This window comes from Dermochelys coriacea, chromosome 10, assembly GCF_009764565.3.
Source record: "Dermochelys coriacea isolate rDerCor1 chromosome 10, rDerCor1.pri.v4, whole genome shotgun sequence".
Classification (NCBI taxonomy): Eukaryota; Metazoa; Chordata; order Testudines; family Dermochelyidae; genus Dermochelys; species Dermochelys coriacea.
In genome coordinates, this window is record NC_050077.1 from 69,204,399 (window position 1) to 69,224,850 (window position 20,452).

General features: G+C 39.3%; 1 protein-coding gene across 1 annotated transcript in view; it reads right to left on the minus strand.

Annotated features, from left to right (window-relative positions):
- Positions 1-4,842: 4,842 nt before the first annotated feature.
- Positions 4,843-20,452, minus strand: part of IL16 (interleukin 16) — a 49,041-nt gene continuing 33,431 nt past the window's right edge. The window contains exons 10-18 of the mRNA XM_043493619.1: positions 19,651-19,738; positions 17,647-18,125; positions 14,525-14,663; positions 12,221-13,388; positions 10,452-10,635; positions 8,769-8,870; positions 7,335-7,587; positions 5,904-6,029; positions 4,843-5,348 (exon numbers count right to left, since the gene is read on the minus strand). Coding sequence (XP_043349554.1) covers positions 5,143-5,348; positions 5,904-6,029; positions 7,335-7,587; positions 8,769-8,870; positions 10,452-10,635; positions 12,221-13,388; positions 14,525-14,663; positions 17,647-18,125; positions 19,651-19,738 — 2,745 coding nt within the window. The 3' untranslated portion in view covers positions 4,843-5,142. The remainder of the gene's footprint in view (positions 5,349-5,903; positions 6,030-7,334; positions 7,588-8,768; positions 8,871-10,451; positions 10,636-12,220; positions 13,389-14,524; positions 14,664-17,646; positions 18,126-19,650; positions 19,739-20,452) is intronic.

The window sequence follows — 20,452 nt, forward strand, 5'->3', positions numbered from 1 at the left end:
CACAGATCTCTGGGCCTTGTCCTCTCCCATCATCCCCTTTCTACCAAAAAATTCTGATTTACAAATTGTCAGAAACCAAACTGCACTGACATAATGGCAATAAATAAAGAGATGTATTGAAGCATTTTACTTGTCATTTTTCTAACTGCATTTGAAATGATCATGCATTTGAACAATTTTCCAATATGTTGTTGAAAGTGTTGTGAACTCGTGAATCGTCCTTTCTGTAAAGTGTTACGGACTAATCTTGACTGACTTGTTCATAAAAGTAAGACATTCTTGTTTCCTTCTCCAAGATGGACACACCTCAGGGCATATTTTAGGAAATCAGCTATTTATGTAAAATACAGTGATGTGTGCAGTCTTCAAAGATATTTATGTATTTGGTTACTTAGGTAATGTCAGAAGTTATTATAAACAGCATACTATTCATTTATCCTTTTACAAAAGAAAAAATGATCATTTGTGATTGTGGAGTTGGAAACATGTAAATCAGGTTGCAATTGTAATGCTTTTACTTTATTATGTATTTAATTATGTTAATACATTTAAATTTCTGTTCATGTGTTGTGGTTTGTGGGACATTTGTGTACAAATATTTCCACTGTAGTTTTTAATGTATGTAATAGAATTTTAGGGAAGGAGGGTTAAATTTAGTTTCTTTTGTGACTGAGATTTTTAAAACTTGCCAGTGTGTGTTGCAAATTAAATAAAATATTTTCTGTTTCACATTTTTGTTCTTCTGAATTATCCTTTAACTCTGTCATAGTGTCCCCTCAACTCCCATTGCCAATGAGACTTAAAGGAGCTCTGCACCTTTCAAGATCGCTCTGTGCTCTCTTGGGGCTTTAGGCCAAATCTGTGAGGTTGGGAATGCCCGTAGCTGCTCAGACACTATGGAGATGGCTGCAGGATGAGGTAGATATTTTAGTGATGGGGGTGGGTACCCAGCATTTTGCAGGATTGAGCCCTTCAGCTGTTGTCTAGTCCTGGTTTTTTTGTTTGTTTGTTTGTTTTTAACTTAGACTGCTGCATAGTGCAACTATGAAGAATGACAAGTGCTTCTGTGAGAGAGAGGTTTGGGACCCTGTGCTGCAAAGGCTTATGTTCGTGCTTAACTTTACACACCTTGAGTAGTCCTACTGACCTCTCACTGTGCATAAAGTTAAGCATGTGTGTAAGTCTTTGCAGGGTGAGGGCCTTGTGTTTTTTAAGTACCCAAAAGATCAAGGGTTTATCTAAACCTTAGGCCTGATCCAACCACCTTCACTCATACCTGTAGTCCTTTTGAGGTCAATGGCATTACACATGAGTAAATATTACTCAGATGGACAGAACCAGAATCTGAATAATTTAAAGGATCAGTCCTGTGAGGTGCTGAGCACACTCGGTTCAATAGGATCTGAGGGTGTTCAGCCCATCACAGGACTGCTCCATGAGCCCTCTATTCTGCCAAAGTAGGCTGGAAATTTGTAAGTACTGGCTGTCTTGTAAGATTTCTGGGACTTCCTGCTTTTGGGGGAGACTGGAATACTGGGAGACACTTCGGTTTTACATGGGACATTGGCATTCCTGCTTCTGGTCTCTGCCAGAACCAGGAAATGCAGAAGTTCAGAAACCTAAAAGACTGGTAGCCAGGAGAGGGAGGAGCAGACAGGTGATCAGAAATTATTACAACCTTTGAAAAGCTTGGTTCAAGTTTTGGATGATTTTTTTTGTTAATGACTAAAGATGATGCTAGTTCAGGCCACCCTGTACAAGGACTGTTATCTAATACAATCTCTCAGGCTTTCTGAGCAAGGCTGTGAAAACCCACAAAAAGAGTTTGACCTGGCTTTTGCAGACTTGAGCCAGAACAGAACTAAAGAGCTCAGGGCCTGCTTCACTGTACAGCTGCTAAAGTGACCACTGATTCAGATTTTTCGTGTTACTTGTATCAGTGGCTCTCAACCTTTCCAGACTCCTGTACAGGAATCTGATTTGTCTTACGTACCCCTGAGTTTTACCTCACTTAAAAACTACTTGTTTACAAAACAAACAAAAATACAGAAGTGTCACAGCTCACTATTACTGAAAAACGGCTTTTTCATTTTTACCATATAATTGTAAAATAAATCAATTGGAATATAAATATTGTACTTACATTTCAGTGTATAGTATCTAGAGCAGTATAAACAAATCACTGTATGAAATTTTATTTTGTACTGACTTTGCTAGTGCTTTTTGTGTAGCCTGTTGTAAAATTAGGCAAATATCTAGATAAGTTGATGTCCCCCCTAGAACAGAGGTGGGCAAACTACAGCCCGCGGGCCAGATGTGGCCCGCGGGACTGTCCTGCCCGGCCCCTGAGCTCCCAGCCGAGGAGGCCCTTCCCTGCTGTCCCCCCTCCCCCGCAGCTACACCGCCGCACAGGCAGTGCGGCTTGTGCCCGCCCACCTCCCCGGCTTTCTAATAAGCCTGTCCTGTTTCTCTGAGCGGCTTGGGGGGGGATGGAAAGGGGCGGGAGGTCCTGCGGTGCAATTAGGGGACAGAGGGCGGTTGGATGGGGTGGAGGTTCGGGGGTGGGGTCAGGAGACAGGGACAGGGGGTGTGTGGTTGGGGTGGGGTCCCGGGAGGGGCGGTTAGGGGATAAGGAGCAGGGGGTGTTGGATGGGTCAGGGGTTCTGAGGGGTGCAGTCGGGGCAGGAATAGGGGTCAGGGGCCAGGCTGTTTGGGGAGGCACAGCCTTCCCTACCCAGCCCTCCATACCGTTTTGCAACCCTGATGTGGCCATCAGGCCAAAAAGTTTGCCCACCCCTGCCCTAGAAGACCTCTGTATTCCCTTAGGAATACGCATACTCCTGGTTGAGAACCACTGATCTGTATGGACAGCTGCTTTAAAAATGTTGATCCTCCTGTATACACACTGCGGAAATGATATTTACTTAGAAGTGGCTAACCAGATGAGATTTCACATTTGGGGAGAGAGAGAGAGGGCGCTAAACAGGAAATTGTAAAATATGTACTGTGCAAAAAAAAGGAAATCATGACTTGACTAGACTCTTGTATTGCTTATCTTCACATCGCCTATTGCTACAATATTTCTTTTGGCTGTTGATTAAAGAATAACAATTGCTTTTGCCCTTTAGGATTAACACTATGGTATGTAATAATCAATGATCTTAATGTTATGTCCCTATATTAACAAAGCAGGTCTGAGAAGACCAAAAGGCAAAGAGGCATTGTCTTGACCAAACTAAGCAGCAACTTTAATCTCTCATAAGACAACTCTTTGGAGCAAGGACTGTCCTTTTGTTCTGTTTATACAGCATCTTTCTGATAAGACCCTGGTCCATGACTGGGGATCCTGGGTGCTCTGATAATACAAATCCTAGTGATAATGCAGTGTTAGGTGCATGTACACAATAAGAGACTTATTTTGAAAACTTGGGGCCGACATATGCAAAAACTTGTCTCCGTGTTTAAGGCCATTGCATATTTTAAAAATAACAAAACCTCTTAAAATTCTACTAGCAGTGGTAACAGTGGAACAATCCGTGGTTGGTGCTGCTTTCAGCAACATCTCTTTAAACAAATGGGGGGAAATAATTGGTCTGTTGAACCATGGATTCTGATGCTCTTAGGGGTTTTGTTTTGTTTTTTGGTCATTCGTATTGGTCATACATTCATTTACTGTATATGAACTAGCATGAATCACAGAATTTGTTCCCCTCTTGTCTTTTAGTTTTAGCACAATAATAAATTAAGTAAATAAGTTATGGTTGCATTAACTTTTTGTTCGTTTAAATTCTATTGTAAGTGATAGAAATATATAGAGAAGATCAAGGAGGTAATATCTTCCAGGGCACTGTACTAGTAGGTATTGAAGACTGGTCAATTTTTGGGTATACGTACAAACCCTGACAAAGATTCTGTAGTACGCTATCAATGTTTACACAGCACTCTCCATTTGAAGCAATGGCATGCCTTGTGTAACCATCAATGCCAGATCTGTCCCCAAGGTATTTAGTATTTCCAGTCACCAACTGGCTCAACAAGCCTTAAATCCCATAAGCAATCATTGATATTTTCATTTTAAATACTAATGTAGTGATGTTAAAAATTACACAAACTATATATTCAGATAACCAGGTTCAGGTCTAAATGTCCTTGTTGCTCTGGCCCAGATTTTTAAAAGCATTTAGGTATTGCTTTGCTGAGTGTTGCAAGGCCTAAGTGACTTAGGAGCCCAAGTCTCATTTTCAGAGGTGACTTCGACACTTAGGGACCCATTGACTTGTAATGAAATGTAGGCTGCTAAGTGACTTTTGATGACTGAGGCTCCTGCATCATTTAGGCATTGCAGCGCTGAGCAGAGAAATCCCTGAATGCCTTTCAAAATTCTCAGCCCTGCACTTAGGATATTTTTAATTCACAACACAATGCCTGGGCATTGTGAGGGCTTTTCAGATTCTTGTTTCATAGTAAATACTGTGCTGTGATACAATGTTCTTCAGATGCATGTGCTTAATTTCCCACTCAGGCAAATGAGATTTGCATCTATATTAGCTTGATTCTCTACTCTGTCCGATTTAGGGGTGGGGGCGTTGCAGGGAACCAGTCACAACTCCAGGCTTCAGAGCTGCTTGGCCACTAAGCAAATGATTGCTGTCCATGTGCTGGAAGCTATGGGGAGGGAGATTTAGGAGCCAACCATTTCTATTCTGCACCCACTGTTATGCAGTCCCCAGCTAGGGTTTGTGGTCAGTCTCTGGAGCAGGACTGAGACTCTGCCCTACGGTTTTGGCCTGTTTCTAATTTTCATTAAATTTGGTGGTTAAATTAACTTTGCACAGTAGTCTGTGACACCATCAAATGGATTTACATAGGATAGAGAGTACTGCAATTTTCACACATTTTATTACACTCATTATATTAAGACCTTTTTTTAGCATTCTACAATTTGCAACAGCTGCTTATGAATATTGTAAAAGGAATTGTATATCCTTCTCTTATTCTGGACAACTTGCTTTGAGATTGCAAAGAGACCTGTAAAACTTGCTACATGCTTATCTCCACTTTCACAATATTGGTGCTGTGTTGGTAAATGGCTTTAAGTAATGAAGTGTTATGGGTGGGTTTGTTTTAATACTGGCAGCAGTTTCATACTTCTCCTTGCAAAGTTTCAGATGATGTGGTGGTAACAGAACTTGGATTTTTCCTCTTGATGACAGCAGTGATGGGCCCATCAGGTAATGCCTTGATGATATTCCAAGCTTCAAAACGGGTGAGTCCTTGCATAACAGTTGTGTGCACTTGCAGTAGCTCATCACCAGGCTGAACAGTGTTGCTCTGTTCTGGTGCAATTCCTGTGGGGAGAGAATGAATTTACTTAAGTTCTTCTGTGTGGAGAAATCTTTGTTGTTGTTGTAATTATGGATAGCTGTACTAGGATATTACATGGAAGATGTGCACATCTGATGCACAAATGGGAGAATCAAGTATTTGCCACAGTGCAAATGCAGCGATCTCTAAACCACTGAACATATTGTGGACAAGTGCCCCCTCTTTTCATTTCCAGGAGGTATAGCAAAAGCGCACTCTGCGTCTTTGGAAGGCCTCAAATGGATTTCAGACCTTTCTGCTAACTTGTAAATGTTGCCATTTCCATGCAAAAAAAGAAGTGTGTTTCTGTATAAATGGTATAAAATGCGTCTGGTCTAATTCCAGAGCAAGGAATTCATCCTGCACAAAAAAATGTAATGCTGCAGTTTCAATAAAAATTATCCTGGGCTGGATCCTCATCTGGTAAAGATCAGTCAATGGAACTACTCCAGTTTACTGCAGCTGAGGATCTGACTGTGAGTGTGTGTGTATAATATATATATATAAAAGAGAGAGAGAGTGTGTTTAAACACCTCTACCTTTAAAAATCCTGTTGATGATGATGGGTTTATCTCCATGGATGGAGCCTTTCCCTCCTTCCAGACTGAATCCTAAGCCAACAGGTGTCTTTTCCAGAGTTACAGTGCAGATTGTGTCTTCAGTTGCTGGAAAGGAATAGAATGGTATCGGAGGGGGTACAAAATATTCTGAAAAGTGAGAACATCTGAACAAAGAATGAGTTTTTGTTTGTTCAATTTTGTATAGGCATGTAAATGATAGAGCAAAACAAGGCAGAAAATGACAATTTGCTTCATCTTTTTGGTCACCGTAAAGTTAATTGCTCCTACAGAAGGTTATGGCGGGGGAGGGGGATGTATCTTTTATGTATTGAAATCTGAGCCTAATGAAAAGGTTGGATTTAATATAAACGGCATTTTCTTGAATTACATAAACATGCTAGAGACACATTAACATTTCCACATACTGTATATATTCCAAAATTAAGTGTTCAGTACAAGTGACCTGATGGTAATATTAAAACTAATATTACCTAAACAGCCAGTAATGTTTATTTGGGGTATGTAAATATGATTACAAAACTCTGACTTCTGAAAAAGAAATCCTAAGAACAAAGATGATTCTACAAAACTGTATGTCCTCCATATGTTTTGAATATAGCCAGCTGGTGTGTTGGAGGCCAGAGTATGATTTAGGTAATCTGAAGAAAGTATCCTTTCAAATAAAATATTTTTCACAACACAGGAACTTTTAGGGGCTTGAAATGAAAGTTCATTACTACTCACATGAGTAGCCATTATACATACAGTTAGTCCTGTTAACTATGCTGGACATTATCTGAATTTTTTCAGAACCTCATTTTGAGGAATCTTGCTTTTTGGTGTAGTTTAGTGAATTATGTAACGTGTATATATAACTTCTTAGTAAAACTAACAGATTTATAATATCTTTATTATTGCATTTTTCCAGCATACCTTTCCCCCACCAATATTAATTGATTTTTTGTTCATACGCAGCCGAGCCCCAAATCAGCATCTACCACATAATTATACAAAATAAAATAGCATATGTTGTTTTGCATGAAATTGTCAATATTTTATGTTACAAAGTTGCAACTCTGATTTATACTGAAGACTGCATAGATTTCAATCTGTAATTTCATAATGATTATTTATATATACACCTAGAATCCTGATCCGGCTGATAGATTTTGCAGGACTGGGACTTAGGACAGCAGAGAGCAGTATCAACTGAGTAACAGGTTGTTTAAAGCCGACTTCCCGGATTTTTAAACAGTTGTACAACTTTTAATCACAACTCCAATATTTGTCTAGATAAATCCCATGCAACCCTTTGTAAAGGGCAAGGATTCTGTGGTGGTGAGAACAGGGAGGTATATAAATATCTAGATAGGTAGTGGATGTGATTTAATGCAGGATTAAAGTACTCACTAGCTTCTGTTGAGGTTTCACTTTCTGTAGAATACGTAGTAGAGTCAACTGAAACATTAAGACTTTTTTCTTCCTCTTTAGCTTTTTTAGTCACTACGACAGCTTGCCTTAGTGGTCGAGCCTGGCGCATGATTGCCAAGGCATCATTGTGAGTGGCACCTTTAAGAGACTTTCCATTAATGGATAAGACTTCATCTCCTTTCTGGATAGTTCCTTCCTGAGATGCTAGTCCATTAGGAAATACTCTGTGAACCTATTAGAGACCCCAACCACCACAAAAAAAAAGAAGACGTGACTAAATCTCACAGTTAGTAAAGTTTAAATGTGACACATTTTCATTTCTTAGCAAGAAAGAAAGCTGATTTTTAAGGATCATGTATTGTAACTGTTGTGGTAGAAGCCTATTAAGATGCAGGAGATACTGGATGGCTTGTAGCTGGTACCACCTTATGCTATCAACCATCAGATTTCACAGAGTCTAACCAGGTCAGTCATCTTGTCCTAAACCTGCACCATTGACTTAAAGAGAGAGAGAGAGAGAGAGTTAGGAGTCTGAAAAGAGGGATTGGTTATTTAGTAGGTGACCATCTTCCTCTGAGTCCATGCTAAATCTATGCTGCAGTAGATATTGTGCTCCTGAAGGCCTTGATCACTACTGATGATTAAATATCCCATTGCACTTAAAATAGGCATGTTAATCCCAGTTTTCTGGCAACATTCCATTCCAGTTTGCTAATTATCTTCTGCAACCATAAATTTCCATTTAGATATTCATATTCTTTTCCATTTCCTGCCCTATGCTGCTTATGTAGGGTTGCTGGGTACTGTTAAGGAGCTACATTTTTTAAAAAGGAAGTTCTGAAAAATTGGAGTGGCAAAATTAATTCCATTTTTCTTTTTGTCACTGTAACTTTTTCAAAGTTCAAAAAGTTCCAGAGTAGGAACAGGAAAAGTAAAACAACCTAGATATTGTTTGTTTGTTTGCATAAGGTGACAAAAAGGGGACAACCCAAAACTCTGAAGAAAAAAATTTGAAAACCGAAATGAAATGACATAACCTCAATTCAAAATTCAAATTTTGTTTCAAAATTTTCCATTTGAAATATTTTTCTGCAGAAAGTGTTAATTTTTGATGAAACCCCTTTTTTATGAGAGAGAGAGAAGATTTTGCAGTTGAAACTACATTGGCCAGCTCTAATTTTCTAATATTTCCTTGTGTATAGACTGTTACCATTCCCACCATATTCTTATTTTCTCTAGCCTTGAACTTGCCCAGTTCTTTAATCTGTCCTCATAGGTTTTAGCTTCCAAACCTTTTCCATTTTTGACGTTCTCTTTTCAACCCATTCCATTTTTTCTGCCACCTTTTTTTTAGACTGAATGCTTATTGTGGGAGATTTTATGTGCTTATTTTATGAGAGTGATGCTACTTACAGTAACAACTTTGTTTTCTAGATCGATTCCTCCTGCCAGGCTGAATCCAAGACCAGCATCTTCTTCTTTATGCAAAATTGTAACCTGAATATCATCAAATTGCTAAACACAGAAAAATAAAATAATTTCAGATACATCCTAATATAATTCAAGATTACTAGAAGAACTGTATATTTTCTCCTGTATCCACTGTGTATTCCGCAGTGGAACTTAGATGGCTAAGACAAACTCTGTATTTGTTTTTATTTAATGGGCTAACTTCACCTTGGTATCATATCTTATGAATGAGTTTGTGTCTAAAAGTTTTGCTGCTTCAGTGAATGTGCTCTAAAGATCACTGATCACTACTGAAATAGAAATAGAAAATATTATTGGCTCAATGGTGAGAGTTATGAACATGGTCTTCTAACTCTGAGAGGAAAAACTTTTGTTATCTACAACTCATCCTACTCAATGAATAATGGTCTGTGGCTCAAAAATTACTTCTAAGCCTGGTTGCTATTTTTAATGTACATTTTGCTAACATTTTAATTGTAACAATAGCCTGGAATGAGCTGTTTCAGTCTGTTACCCTTTTAGATTACAGTTAATATGAGGGAAAATATCTTTTTTTAGTAGGTTTCAGAGTAGCAGCCGTGTTAGTCTGTATTCGCAAAAAGAAAAGGAGTACTTGTGGCACCTTAGAGACTAACAAATTTATTAGAGCATAAGCTTTCGTGAGCTACAGCTCACTTCATCGGATGCATTTGGTGGAAAAAACAGAGGAGAGATTTATATACACACACCAAATGCATCCGATGAAGTGAGCTGTAGCTCACGAAAGCTTATGCTCTAATAAATTTGTTAGTCTCTAAGGTGCCACAAGTACTCCTTTTCTTTTTTTAGTAGCATATACTACAGTGTTCTTAAGGATTCAAGTATAACACTTTTTCTTAAGAGAAACTGATTAATTGATCTTCACTTGTCTCATAATAATGTGCTTTTCAGTAGCTGGATGCATAGTTTGGTTGACAGGCCACTGAACTAAAAGTGAGAATGCCTGGATTTTATTCGCCACTCTTCCTCTGTTTATGATGATCTTGACTAAGACATTTAGACCAAAGTCTTCAAAAATGTCCACTGCTATTGATTGCTCAAACTTGAGACAATTAAGGCCTGATTTTCAGCTCTTCTGAGCTCCCACAACTCCTTTGAGTCAAATGGGTGTTGGCTGCCTCTGAAAATCAGGCCTCTTTAAGGTATCTCTAATTGTGTACCTAAAATTGGTGCAAACTTTTGAAAATGTTGGCTTTGCCCTCAGTTATCCCATCTGTAAAATCAGGCTGATAATTCTTAGCCATCTTTGTAAAGTGAGATTTATGGCTGAAAGAACTGAGCATTATTATTACATATTGATACTGGTGTGTTCATAAAAATTTCACATAGTAAAGATTAAACAGTAGCATCCGCTCCTCAGTTAGGCTGTCTTTGAGAATAGTAAAAAGAAAAGGAGTACTTGTGGCACCTTAGAGACTAACAAATTTATTAGAGCATAAGCTTTCGTGAGCTACAGCTGCTTATGCTCTAATAAATTTGTTAGTCTCTAAGGTGCCACAAGTACTCCTTTTCTTTTTGCGGATACAGACTAACACGGCTGCTACTCTGAAACCTTTGAGAATAGTGTGTACAGAAAAATGGACTTACCTTTAAGGTAGCCTCATCTAGTGATTTTACTTCTTCTATAAGCTTCTTTAATTCTTCAGGGGAAAGCAGAGAGATGACTGACTGCCCGGACACACCAGATGCTTGAGATGAACAGTGTTCTTGTTTCTCTTCCTCTTTCCTGCTGTCTGTTAAACTCACAGTATAGTCTCTCAGTTCAGAAAGCCTTTCCCATTTTGAAAAAAGAAAAAAGAAACATTAATTTGTGATAGCAGCTTCCACACCATGGCACAGAATAGGCAATTCTGGAATCTTCATCTTTTGATCATACTAGAGTTTACCTGGTAATGGGCCAAGTGGTTCAGATCTCTATTTATTTGTTCCCAGTAATATCTACTGTAACATACCAAGAGGTGGCAGGGCTGTCTCAGTAGGGTGACTAGATGTCCTGATTTTATAGGAACAGTCCCAATATTTGGGGCTTTGTCTTATATAGACACCTATTACCCCCCACTCCCTGTTCCGATTTTTCACACTTGCTGTCAGGTCACCCCATGCCTCAGTGATGACATGCTTGTGTGAGCATTCACATGAAGGAATAAGAACTCTCTTGAGTCTTTGCCCCCTGCTCAAATTGAACCTTCCCATAGCATTGGAAAAAAGTTCAGATAACTTTTATTTTTCTTTTTTAACGTGACTCTGGACTTCCCAGTTATACCTGGGATTGGAAATGGGTATCAAAAGTACCACTCTCTTGTGAGAGAGGTTGTTTTCACTGTGTTTCAAATTTGAGCTAGGAAATACCCATCCCACTTTTGCAGTTACAAAAGGTTCAGATAAGTACCTGAGAGTGCAGATGCTTATCCAAACCATAACCCCAAGGCCCACGACATTAATTCATCACAAACTATAACCTTTGCAAAAGCCATTAAGCACATAGCCTCCCACTCTTTATTTAATGACACTGTCATATCAAACTAGCAGCACAGAAGGCATGTCTGCAAAACAGAGACTAGACTAAAAAATTTTCTGTACAATATATTTTGTATTACATACTGGAACACCCTTGGAGAACGTGAGGCAAGGTTTGGGAGGTTCATATCCTGCTTTTAAAATAACTTCCACAACATTTTAATTCTAGTTTATTTAGCTAGTCTTTTCTAGATTCCTCACCTAGTTAGATATTTATAAAGTATTATGGAAAAAACAGTTATTAAAAAATCTAATGTTGATAACCTGAGCAGGACAAATCCTTATAAGAGGCAAGACCTCTCTGGTGCAGTGCATTGTTTTGGGGAAGATATGGAACCCCTGCTGGCTACTTCATCTGGTGTAGCAGCAGTCAGACCTTCTCCTTTACTGATCCAAAAAAACCATCAATGCACCAATGCGCTAATATAATAGCAGAACTTGGCCTGACATGTTGGCAAATTGGTAGCATTGAAATAAAGAGGTAGGAGCAGCTATATGGACTTATTCTTGAAACTGCCTCAATATTAGGATTAGCAGTATTGGGTCCATTCTTCTGGCTCCAAACCATGGAGAACCTAGGGATATTTTTCTGTGGCTCAAAGAAGCTGGCAGCATAAAAGCTTAAAAATCTGTTTTTATTAATGGCAGAATGCATTCAGCTGATCCTTTACATTCCTCTGAGGAGTTGTTAACTCTGTCTACACTCTAAGCAACCTATACTCCTATCTAAATTGTCTGAGGTACAGACAAATTGTTTTGTGCAGTGTGTGGTGAGGGGAAGAAGCTAGTCTATTTACCAGCACTGCTTTGCAAAAGTTAACTTTAATATGATATCTTACTTAAGGGAAAATCCAGTGTCTGAATGATCACTCTCGCTTGTAGATGAGGGAGGGGTCCCATTCTCTTCTACGGAGGGCTGAGATGATGCTTCCAATGTGCTCCATGGATTGTTCCCAGAAAAGAGCGGTGACTGAGGAAGGCAAAGCAAAGATTTCATTAAAGCAGATGACACTTGATTGCTGATGGAATAGATTTTGCTGTATTTTTCATCATTTGTCTTCATCATCTCACAAGACTGGTTAGCAGTAAGGGGGAAGCTTCGTGTTCTTTGGCTCTGTGCTTTTGCTACTGGACAGTGAAGTTCAGTGGCTTGTGAAGATAGTAAATCCAAGGAAATTTCAGTACTTGTGCTGTTGCTTCTCTTTGGACTAGGAGCGAGTGCCTCTTTGGGAGAGCAGGAGCTATGTAGGCTGAGAGTCTCGACTGTAACCACAGATGGAGTTGATTGCAGTTGACTGTTATCAGAACCTTCATTATAAATGGCTTGGTTTAAATGAACTGCAGGTGATTCTGGCTCTTTTGGACTGGGAGAATTTTCTTTCCAGACTGATGGCTTTGGGCTGGGAGAATTTTCTTTCCAGACTGATGGCTTTGGGCTGGGAGAATTTTCTTTCCAGACTGATGGCTTTGGGCTGCGTTTTCTGTTTCCTTTTTCAGGTGACTGAGGAGCACTGAAAGTTTCAAAGGAGTTTATTCTCTGCTTTATTGATGATCCTCTGGGTGAGGCCCGGGATATATTGGAACCCCGTTCTTTGCCAGAAACACTCTGGAGGTCAATGGAACTTTGATCTGCCCGTGTGTTGATATCTGAATTTCCTTTCTTCAAACCTTTTAGACTTTGGCGAAACCAGGCTGGTTTAGGTGCTACTGGAGGGCCCCTTTTCCCAGTGTCACTTTCATCTGAGTTGTGTGCTTTTGAACCATCTGCTTCTGCTTCTGATTTCTGCAGCACTACGTCTGGACAGCTGGGTCTTTGATTTTCTTCATTTGTGTTGTTCTTGGGGTCCAACTCTAAGTGACTGCTTTCTTCACTCATAGTAGGATTAAACAAGCTTTTGATGCAATCAGAAATTCTAACCCAAGGGTCTTCTGCTGTAGTATCAAGACTGTAATCTACCCATGGTTGTCTTCTAAGTACAGGCCTTTGTATTGATGGGATTGGATTTCCTGTGTTGTAGAAACAATTATTATACATAAGCTTTCTTTTAATTCCCTCCATATATCCCTTTCCATGCATTGCTGATGCTTCACTGCCTGTGGGCTTCTCTATACTCAAGCCTCCAACAGGTTATTTAAGGTTACAACTCTTAATCTAAAGTTCTGCTTCATTGTGGCAAAAGCCATCTTGTGCTGATACTGGATTTAGCTGCAAACCCAGGCTCTTTGGGGATGGCCACTTCCCTCAAGGGACATGTAATCTCTACAGGTAATGCTGTCTCCTGACATGCTGGGACACTGAAATCATTGTGCATGCTCATCACTATCATGTTAAAATATAAGACTAAATTTATGTCATCTCAATTACAGCAGATTGCACTAGCTGGTATCGCAGCAGATAAAAAAAGATATTCTTCCCTTTCTGCATTTTAAAACGTGGTCTTTAAATATTCTCTCTCAGAGACCTCTCTTTGATTGATGTGTCTGCATGTCTCTCCAAATGGTTCTGTGCACTTTTCTAGTGTATACCATTTTCTCTTTGATGTAGGATTTTTTATATATCACAGACTTAGTAAACCTCTTACTGACTATTGGTGCAGAGAGGACAGTGGTGAAGGTTTGGGGGTTTTTTATGATGATTTATTTCAGTACAATGAAAAGAATAACTGCTCAGGAAGTGTTGCCATTTTAAATACTACTCGCTACCTTTTCACTAACAGAATCAACAGTGCATGTACTTCACATTAATTATCTATATTACATGCTGTTCAGTTTTGAAACGATAAATCAAAAATGTCCCGTGGTACATGCTAAAAATAAAATTCAGTAACACTCAGTTTTTAATATAAACAAATAAACAAAGTATCATCTGAAAACAACTAGTGATTCTTATACGCCTATTACCATTTATTCTCTTTAATAAGAGACAATCCATTCATCTTCTTTTGGTGTCATTCACACTTCGAGTCAGAGGTAGTTAATGCACAATTGTGTAGAAATTTGTCTGTTCACCCAGTAATTTACCGTTTTGCTGCCATCTGTTTTTTAAAGATGGAATTAAAATGAATGCAAAACTCATTAACCCTGCTAAATATTTTATGCACTCATAGCGGTTGCTTTTGAAGCAAATGGAATGAAATACCTACCTGGGTTTGCTTTCCTCTCTTGTTCTCTGTCTGTTGACACTGCAGCTGAGTGTTCAGTACCTCTTGGTGTTATAGAAGTTGCAGAGAGACTGTGGGTTATAACTGTTTTATTTCCTTGTAGCAGCAGGTCTCCTGCTTCCTGTGGAATAAACAGGAAATAGAACCATGTCAAAATGTAATTGCATAAACCGCATTATATATGAGCATGTAGAAAAATGCTCTTCATTTTCTTGTTTTTAATCTGAGAATAAACATAAAACTGCAGAAAGACTGATTTGTTCTGTGCTCCAGGAAAGGGAGCAAAATATTTTATGTATGCCTGTAAACAAACTGGAAACATTTTTTGTTAACATCTCAAATTTCGATCGATTGTGTGTATGTTGTGTACCACAATAAAGCAAGATATTGGCTGCTACAATTTTAGACTTCTAAAACCAGCCACACAGTAATCTCTTGCAAATCAGTTAAGCAAAGACAGAAAATGAACTGTCTAGCTTCTGTCTTTATTTTACACAGTGCTTTTCTTTGTGGGTCTTTTACAATTTTGTGTTTGGGTGTAATGAGCCCAATTCGTGGCTGGAACTTCAAGACCTTTTCCCCTTTTGTTCTTGGTTGGAAATGCAGAATGAGAGGTTCTGTTTGAGGTCACAGTAGATGCTACTCAAGAAGCCATTAGCAGATGCTCTAGAATTACCAGATTATTATGTAACTCATTAGACTGACCCCCCCAACCTGGTAAGGCAATTCCCATCTTATCATGTACTATGTATATATATACCTGCTACTGTATTTTCCACTCCATGCATCTGATGAAGTGGGTTCTAGCACGCGAAAGCTCATGCCCAAATAAATTTGTTCATCTCTAAGGTGACACAAGGACTCTTCGTTGTTTATGTAACTAATGTCACAAAGTTACCATCTGCCAGAGCTACAGGGTTACTCACAGGAATCATAAACAAGCAAGAGAGAGAAATTCTGAAACAAAAGTGAGATTACCCTGTAAACATCCAACTACTTGGCAACTCTTGAGCATTCTGACAGTGATGGGGTTCGCACTTACCCCTCACTATTCCAGTAAAGAGCTTACCTCTGTCAAGTCCCTGATCATTGCTGGCCTTGATAGTCTCAATCTGGGCTCACTTTCTAATCACCTTCTGAATGGCAGCACCTTGTGTTCAGTCACCAAGAATGACTTCTATCTTTTTAAAATGGCATTACCTAAACTCGCATCTCAGTGTGAGCTTATCCCTCACTTGAGACCACATCATAATAGTGCAAATGGTTAGAGTAATAATGAATGATTTGAATAGGGACAGAAAGTAAATTATCCTGATTCAAATTCATTTTAAGCATTCCAATGCAACTAGCTTTGCATTTTAGTAGCTTTGCATCTTTCTTCCTGTTAGGAGCTTGATCTTGTGTAACACTGCACACCCAGATCTTCAGTTGAAATGAAGTGGCAATTCAGAAATATATGATTGGCTCCAACTGATTGTGTGCTCCTGGCTGGTAGGGACTGTATCTACTTGTGTATTGAGACAGTGCTAAGTACACTGCCAGGGCTTTATAAATAATAGTTGTGATCTGTAAAATATTACAGTTTAAAGTACAGCCAACATTTTAAATCACATAATTTTGGCTTGAAAAAAGTAAGCTCACAATCTGCAGACACCACACACACAACTGTGAGCAGTACTTCTCAAATTGAGTAATATGACATGTTTGAGGAATAAAGGAAAATAGAGAAGGGCACTAATAAATCTTTCACTTAATTATCTGAAATACATTCTGAAAAGTAGTAACCTTGTTTTCCATACAGCCACCTGCCTAAGAGCCATCAAAAGTCTTTCCAAGGAATCTTTCTTTGAGTGCATTAAATTTTGCTTAGTGCATATTGATCTCAGGATTTCTTTTGTTCCCCTTATAACTGCAGAATCACAGTTGCAGCTTAATAACCAAGAATTGCATTGTTTCTCGGCTCAAATAATTACTTGCTTTAAATGGGACCTTGGAGAAGCTGTTTTTCCTTGTCTTAGCTGTTTTCTCCAACAAAGCTGATTTTATAGTAGCTATGGATATGCATGCATGTATTTCTATTGCACTCCATCTTAGATGATAGGACAGAAGTCTTATTTTAGATGCTAAGCAGAAATGTCCTATTAGTTAGTTTTATACTATACTTTAGCCAAGGCCTTTACTGTTGTGTAGGTTTATTTTCGATTGATAAGCCTTGAGCTAATGGTTGCTCAGTTTTGCTTGTTTCACCTGGCACTAAATTCTGTTAAATTCTACTAGACTATTAAACCCTGGGTAAATGGGTTCCTTTTTTAAACAAACCACAACTCAGTTTCCATACACACATAACAGAACTGTTCACACGTATGCAAATTTGCTTCTTTGTTTCTGTTAATTCTTTTGGGGGTAGGAGGGATGTACATCTGATTGTGTAGAGTAATTAACTTCATTTTAAAAGACTTCAAAAGAGCTAAATTAATCAACAAATAGGAGAGAGAATTCATGGTTAGTTTAACCATATATCTAAAGCATTTAGGCCCCGTCTACATTAGGGATTTTGGGCAAACTGTTCCCAGTGTTACTAATACCAATGCATTTCCTCCAGTGAGCGTGCTAGTGTTGTGACTGTTTCATATTATTGTTCTTGTAGTTCACTGATCTCACTATTTATGGAATGGCTTGGCTCTGAATTTGGTGTTAGGGAGTAACAGTAACTATACTGACTTAACAGTAGAAGTGGTGCAAGCTCTCCCAATCCTGGCTTGCAGTCCACTGCTGTTCTCGTCCCAGAGACTGCCAAATGCTCTAAATTGTTTTGTACTGATGAGGGAAGTTCACTAGGGGACTCCAGTGAGAACTCCACATTCATTCTCACTCCTATCTGCATTTGGATTTGAACACAGTTTTTCAGACGTGAAGGACAAATGCATTACAGCACTCCTCTGCCTAACGCCCCTCATTTAGGGGGGTCCTATTTAGAACTGAGGTTCAAACTTCACTAAACAGATAACATATCACTTTACCTTCCAAATATAAGAAAATTCTAAAAGAAAAATACCCTGCTGTTTTTCCTAAAAACCCTGAGAACTATGCAGGATTTGCCTCACCTGAACATTGAGAGAAGATGGGCTCCCATTGTCTTGTAGCATAGGCTTCTCTTTCATATCTGTGTTACACTCGTCAGTGTCTGTACAGTCTTGTTTAAAATACTTTCTTGGTGGAGGTTTGGGCTTTGACGATTTAGGTTTTCTAATAAGAATCTCCGTTGATTTTTTTATGTTCTGAAAGGGATGGCCTGCTTCGTTGCCAGTGGGAGGGGAATGGTTCTCCAAACTGGTTCTGGACAGTGAATCCAGCAAGCCAGGCTGTCTGGTAACTGGTACATCAATGCTGTGTACTTTTGCCTTCATGTCAGCAAGCTGGTATGGGGTGCCATTACTGCAAGATGACCTGGGGTTGTAACTACTGTCACTGCTGGAACGGGTCATTAGCTTCTGAGATCTGTGGTTGCAATAAGCAGTGTTCTTCTCAATATGTTTTTCATGCTGGTATCTGCTATGCCAGCTAGTTTCCAGTCTTTTAACACCTGTATCAGCAACATGATTAAAATATATAAAATGCAGCATATACCTTGATGAAAACATTCAGATACATTCAAATCATTTACTTCTAGGGTTGTAAATCAAATCCACTGTAAAACTAAACCAGTTGAGTATAGCAATCTGATCAGCGGAAAGCATTTGTGGAGGCATTTTAGATCAAGGAATCATTTAATTGTTGGACACAAACAGTACTACCCCCCAGATATACTGTTCTCCCATACAGTTTGCTATTGGTTCAATCTATTAACCCCGTTTGAGAAAGAAAGGGAAGGCAAAACGTATCTCGTATTATAAAGCATTGCGATAATAGCACTCCATTTTGGAACATGGCAAGTAGCCCTAAGGGGAACCGAGTGTTCCTTTGCCAACAAGGGAAATGGGATGCTCGTTCCATCCTTAGATAGGCTGCATGTTATACGAACACCACATTATTTATCTGCTGACATTGGGTCAGATAGCTTCAGCCAGTGACGGGGGGTTAGAAAGTCTGAACAAGCCTCAGAGGAAGTAAGCACAAGAAAATGTAATGGTTAAGAAAAGTGTGAAATGAACATTATCTAGTCTGTTTCCGACAGGAAGTAAGTCAGAAACAGAAAGTGAAATCACAGTGAAAAAGTTTCAGTAGTACAATCCCACTAAAGTTTGCAACCATGCCACCTTTTTGAAAATTTCACCCCTTGTCACCCATGCCATACCTTGGGCCCAGCATCTGAGTCTATCCCTTTAAGTCAAGGATGCAGCTCTTCCAGGAGCCCATCAATGATGCTCCATCAATTGAACGAGAGTGTTACTCAGCCATGAGGTTGATAGGGCTGGACACTGTCCACCCCTAGAGCCAAACCTGTTGCCTCTGCAATAGTCCAAGTGTGGGGATCAAACCCAAATTCAGTCCTCCCAAATGGCAGAGTATTGCTCTGGCTGTTCTTATCAGATAAACAGAAAATTCTTGTGAAGCGTTTTAAAGGCTGTTTTCAGTCGTGAGAAAACAGAGGGCAGGATGTGAACTACTGAGTACAGCAAGAAGAGGGAGGGAAGCCAAGGAAGCATCAGCTTCACTGGGGTTGAGTCTCAGAATGTTTGGAGTATGTCTACACTACAGCTGGGAACAAGCCTCCCAGTCTTAGCTGGGCTCAAGCTAGCATGCTAAAAATAGCAGTGCGGACATTGTGTCTCAGACAGAGACTCCGGCTAACAACCCGTGCTCAACACTACCACACTGAGCCCAGTCTCTGCCCAAGCTGTACCATCCACACTGCTGGTTTAGTGTGCTAGCTTCAAGCCCCCATAATGCAAGCCTGTCTACATGAGCTGCAGTGTAGACATACCATTGGAGGTCAACCAGGTGTCTTGAGCTTTTTACACCAGTCTCTGGCAGTATGTCTCAGGATGGACTTCAGTAGTACAGCTCTATGATCTTTCCTCCTTCTTTTTCTTCTGCTCCAGGTTACTTAACTAGTCTGGTATCTCTCTCAACGCTAATGTCTCAGCCAGCTGAATGAATTCCCTTACCTTCAGTATTCCATTGTTGCCTCTCCCTTCCAAATCTGTTGTTTTCCACAGCTTGTGAAACAGCTTCCTTTAGCTGCTGTTCAGATACCTATAAAATGTCATGTCATTCTGGGTCTTGCAAAGCTCACCAAAAGATTTGCTCACCACACAACTCTCCATTCCTGCAAACCCTTTCTCACAAAAATAGTCCTTACTCAGGCAAGTGGTCTCAATGAATTTAATAAGCCTAAGCATGTGAGCAAGGATTACGTGAGGAAGGGGTTGCAGGCCTTTAATTAGTAATATATATTCAGTACAGTTGAAGCCTCTGTATTGACAATTTAGATAAACAGGACATTTTTCAAGAATAAAGGGTAGCTTATCCATTGTACAAGACGCAAAATTCTGGGTTTGCCATTATAAGGTATCTGGATGGTGTATTTTTTTGGTGCACCAATTAACTCAGTAAATAGATCTAACAGACTACTAGAAAACATTTCTGAAAAAAAAATTCCCATAAGGACAAAACATTTCTTTCATATCACTCAATATAATAGCAAGAATTGGCTGAGTAAAATTCAATCAAATCAAAACGCTGACTTTTAATTACCTTCTGGGAGAGCGGCTTAAAATCAGTACTATTGAGTTTCATATTCTAGTCTTGGTCTCTATTTCATCTTTCCCGGTTCTTACTCCTCAATGAGAAGTTTCATTTGAATGTGTTTCAGAAACTCTTGTTTTCTAAGAAGCACATGTTGTATATCGTTGTTCCTGAAAACTTGTTTCTTTACCTTGTTTATTCAAAGCACATGAACTTTCATGT